The 5,246-nt window shown below is 38.2% G+C and overlaps 1 protein-coding gene across 1 annotated transcript; it reads right to left on the minus strand.

Annotated features, from left to right (window-relative positions):
- On the minus strand, positions 1,507-5,020 carry FSHB (follicle stimulating hormone, beta polypeptide). Its single transcript, NM_213875.1, is given in 3 exon segments — positions 1,507-2,318; positions 3,875-4,071; positions 4,988-5,020. Coding segments are annotated over 2 exon segments (390 nt in total). The 5' UTR covers positions 4,034-4,071; positions 4,988-5,020; the 3' UTR covers positions 1,507-2,087.

Genomic DNA, 5,246 nt, shown 5'->3' on the forward strand with positions numbered 1-5,246 from the left:
ACATGCCACACTGAATACCAGATTTGAATGGATATAGCTGATTATTAGTACCTACAGTTTTGCTTTAGTCTTTGCCAAAATGGCTTAATATGACAGAATAGTCATAGCAGAGCTAGGCTAAGAGTTGGGAGGCCAGGGTTCTATCCTGCCTGCCATAAACAATCTTTATGATCTTGGGTAGATTACTTAACAGCCTTGAGCCTCAGTTTTTCCATCTCAAAAATCCAAGGCATGAACTAGAGACTTTCCAGTGCCCCTATCCACTCTGTGGTTCTCTCTTTGCTCTTTTCCTGACTACATCAGAAAATGATTTCAAAAAATGGCAGGAAATGTAAATAAGGAAATACTTTTAAAAATGCAACAAATTAATTTATATATATATATATATATATTTTTTTTTTTTGTCTTTTTGCTATTTCTTTGGGGCCGCTCCCATGGCATATGGAGGTTCCCAGGCTAGGGGTCGAATCGGAGCTGTAGCCACTGGCCTACGCCAGAGCCACAGCAACGCGGGATCCGAGCCGCGTCTGCAACCTACACCACAGCTCATGGCAACGCCGGACCGTTAACCCACTGAGCAAGGGCAGGGACCGAACCCGCAACCTCATGGTTCCTAGTCGGATTCGTTAACCACTGCGCCACGACGGGAACTCCAAGGAGTTTTTTTAAATAAGACTCTTTCTATTAATATTATAAATATACAGACATTTTAGTCATCTGCTGGTATATGAAAAAAATCCAAATCTATGACTCTAGTAGCTAGCGTCTTTATTAAAAAAATAAGATTTAAATAAATTAAACAACATAAGTATGAAACAAGTACATAACTAAGAGGTAACATCTTAAAACAACATCAACTCATGAAATAGCTTCAAGATTTACCTTCTTGAAAGAAATAGATTTGTGAGAACATGGATAGACAAAAGACTGATAGAGTATTCTAGAAAACAGCAGTTTTTTTTGTTTGTTTTTTTCCCCTTATGGCTAATTCTAAAAGAGCTATTTCTTTACACAAATGCATTTTTAGATAAGATAAATGTACTTATTAAGTTGCCAAAATCGCTTTTAAACCTGCTTTCAAATCCACCTCTCTCCAAAGGAGTGGATCCCAACCTGGAGGGAGTTTTGCAGGAGTCTGATAGCATTTGTTCCATTTATTTAAATGATGGAATAGATGTGGGTTAATTTCCACAAACCCGCATTAACATTTCTTGCTTTTGCCCTTAACTAAAGGGGTTGGAAATCCTGAGCTCGGTAACCGCCACCTGCCTGAGAGAGATGTCCTGTCTCCATCCTCCATATGCCGGAGGAAGAGCGGTGAAGCGGTACTGGAACTGATGGACCCCCTTCCACGGGCTGACTGGCATTGCCAAGGGCAGCCTCATCACATAGCCTCCAACATCTTCTTTCAGTATTTTCCTACCCCCTACATTTCCAATCTTACTTTCCTTAAGGAAGCCATTCTTGAGTTTCTTACTGAATTCTAGTCACTGTGCTAGGTATTGAGGCCACACTCATGACAAAGAGACTGGCCCTGCTCTTGTAGGCTTCTGTGTCTAGTGGGAGAATGCTGCATTTAGTCCTTTCACCCATTCTTAGCCCATTTCCTTCCTCTGGGTCCATATCCCTGTCTTGAGAGGATTTCTAAGATTATTAAACAGAAAACACCCACATGTCTTTAAGGTAATAAGACTGAGTAGATACTGACTCACGGACTTTGAAAAACTTATGGTTTCCAAATGAGACAGATTGGGAGATGGGGGTCTATGCTGGGGGTTTGGGATGGAAATCCTATAAAATTGGGTTGTGATGATCATTGTACAATTATAAATGTAATAAAATTCATTGAGTAATTTAAAAAAAAAAGACCGAATAAAACTTATGGAACCAGACCCAAAATACAGGGTTGAGTGGTGATGGGACTGAGGCCCTAGCACTCTGCATTCCTGGAGCTCCTCCTCCACAGGACAGCAGGGATCAGTGGGGTCTCTCATAGTGGTTTGCAGCCTGGGCACATGTACACACAAACTTCTTGGACGTCTTGGTCCTTCAGACAAGGGTAGGAAGCATGAAATGTCCACTGCTCTTTATTCTTTCATTTCACTGAAGGAGCAGTAGCTGGGCCCCAGGCCTCTCACGGTGCAGTCAGTACTGTCACTGTCACACTTGCCACAGTGACATTCAGTGGCTACTGGATACGTATACAGGGAGTCTGCATGGTGAGCACAGCCAGGTACTTTCACGGTCTCGTACACCAGCTCCTTGAAGGTACATGTTTTCTGGATGTTGGGCCTGGCTGGGTCCTTGTATACCAGGTCCTAAGGGATTCAGGGGAGAGAGAGAGAGTTAGGTTAAAGTATTACAGAAGTTTCTATTTAATCAAAATGAGACAGGCATTGAATATTTCTTGCTCTGACATTTATCCATTAAGGCCATTTATAGAATTCCTAACCAAGGAAACATGATTTCATAAATCATAAATAACCTATATGCTATGCCATGTTTTCTGATCTGGAAATCTTACAGAAAATGTATTATTCCTTTTCCTACTCCTTATGTCTATGTCAAAATGTTAATTATTTCTCTGACTTTAAAGAAACTTAACTTTCAATATAAAAAATAATTAAAAAGAAAATAGGACAGAAATTTTGACGTTTTGAAAGTTGAAAGCTATATTAATTACTAAGTTGAAAGCTATATTAATGACAGCTTAAACCATAAAAAACTGAAGTTTAATTTCTCAGAAAAATTTTCTCAATACATTGTCCCTGGGTGTGTATAAAAAAAATCAAAAATATATAATGTGGAATGTTAATACTTAGCTTAACATGACTATAAAAATTCATGTAAGATTTTAAATATTCTGCTGTCTTACAGACATCTTCCCCTCTTAAATGCTGTATATTTTTCAGAGCTCAGTTTCAAAGCTTTCATGTTTGTGTATAAGAACTTCAGTCCTGTCAGAACAACCTTATTCTAACACTTTCTAGTTAAAAAAAAAAATCCACTGAGGGAAGAAATAGACACTTATGTTTAATTTATTTCCATATCATGCCATCAAGTCTGTATCCCAATAAGATGCAATAAGTGGAGTTTGGTCAAACTCATTTACCACCCAGTAAAGTATATTGCATTAAAAAGTTGTTTTCAATTTCAATTTACGGAAATTCTGCATCGATATCCAGGTGTTATAGGGGAAAAAATAAAGTAGAAACTGCTTTTTCACTTGGATTAATTCAAAGAAACTGTGTGAATACAAACTAGTGGTTTTATCCCTCTGTGCCTTGTTTTTCTCAACCATATAAAGAAGGGAGTGGGTTTGCCAGTTCATTTGGGTCCTAACAGTCTGCAAGGATTGATTGTGTTCTCAGGCTGCGCGTTGGCATTTGTATTGAGATGGGCCAGTAAGACAGTTTTTATAACATGGCTGTGTTTTTATGTTGCTACAAACATTTTGATACTATCTCTATTGCAAAGATATAGCTTCAATTACAAAAATTGGCTTTTGGGAAATATTGTAGATCTTCTGTTATTAAATATATGTATGTTTATGTGTTTATCTCTGTATGTGTAGAATCTAGAATAGAACTACTTTTTTTGAAATAAAAAAATTAAATAAAATTAAAAAATAGAGTTGGCAATTACCAAATTAATCAGATAAAATCTGAGGCTTCCCTAAATTTACCTTAATCAAATCCAGGCCTGAAGATTTAACCGATGTCATGGTAAATAACCCCAATCAGGAAACAGACAGTATTGACTAAGGGACTCATGGCTGTTCCGGAAACTTAAAATATTGATAAAGTGGGAATTAGTAAAGCCCGCCTTTTACAGACCTTCAGCACCCTCACTTCTAGCAAAGCAAAGAACCTACCCGGGTGTAGCAATAGCCAGCACACCACGTGGTGTTGATGCTTATGCAGAAGTTACACTCCTCTTTCTCCACTGTGATGGTGATGTTGGTCAGCTCACAGCTATTGCAGCAGATGGCTTTCCAGCAACAGAATAGGAAGCAAAACTGCAGCGACTTCATCTTGGGGTGGAAACCAAACAATTAAGGCCTGTAAAAAACTGAAAAACCAAAGAATTACATTCGTAATGTAAGTTGACCAAACCTTGAATAACTGGTCTATTCATCCTCTCCAGTCACATTTTACTCCTATAGTGGTTTTTCCTTCCTTTTCCTTTTCTTTAATTCTTTGTTTCTTGAACAAACGTTTCTTCTTATTCTCCTCCTCAATTTTTTTTTTTTTGTCAAAGTAGAACTATATTATGGGTCAAAACTCCAATATAATGTTTTAAGCAGAGCAATATTTATAGAGTATTGCCATTGACTGTCTTAAAGGATTACTCTGAAGCAAGTAATTGTGATCATCATATTTGTCCCTTCATTATCATTTTAAAACATTTTATTTAAAAAGAAAAACTTTTTTTTTTGGTCTTTTTGCCATTTCTTGGACTGCTCCCTTGGCATATGGAGTTTCCAAGGCTAGGGGTCTAATCAGAGCTGTAGCCATCGCCCTATGCCAGGGCCACAGCAACGTGGGATCCAAGCTGTGTCTGTAACCTACACCACAGCTCACAGCAATGCTGGATCCTTAACCCACTGAGCAAGGCCAGGGATCGAACCCGCAACCTCTTGGTTCCTAGTCGGATTCGTTAACCATTGCGCCACGATGGGAACTCCAAGAAAAACTTTTGTACTACTAAATTAGTTCATCATTTTTAGCATCTCATAAATATCATTTGCTTTTTCCTCCTTTTTGTAAAATAAGACCATATCAGAGGCTAGGTGAACTGGTCTATGAAAAGTCAATTGCTTGCTACAGTAATTACAGTGCACTATCCATATTTGAGAAGCCAGGTTGACAAGTACGAATTCCCTCCCCAACAGAAGTTAAAAAGCTCTAGATTTGTTCTTCAGATCCCGAAAAATCATTTCAGAACTAACTGTCACCTCTTGGTAACTATAAATGCTAAGACTCACCTGTGATCGGCTGCCTTGTCTGGGGGAAGCTGTGGGCTGAATCTAGTCTCAGTTCACCTTTTATACAAAATCATGTGAAACTAACACTTTGTGGATTTGTTGGGTATTAGTAAGATCAATGTTAGCCTGAAGCTGGCTGTAAGTGAATCAGTGTTTAGATAGACAGGGAGATCAAGCCTTACTAAAGTAGTCTAAACACAGTGGAACAGGAAAAATAATGTTACCAGAGATGATTTTGTACAAATTAAATTTGATATAG

The sequence above is a fragment of the Sus scrofa genome, chromosome 2 (assembly GCF_000003025.6).
Source record: "Sus scrofa isolate TJ Tabasco breed Duroc chromosome 2, Sscrofa11.1, whole genome shotgun sequence".
Taxonomy (NCBI): Eukaryota; Metazoa; Chordata; class Mammalia; order Artiodactyla; family Suidae; genus Sus; species Sus scrofa.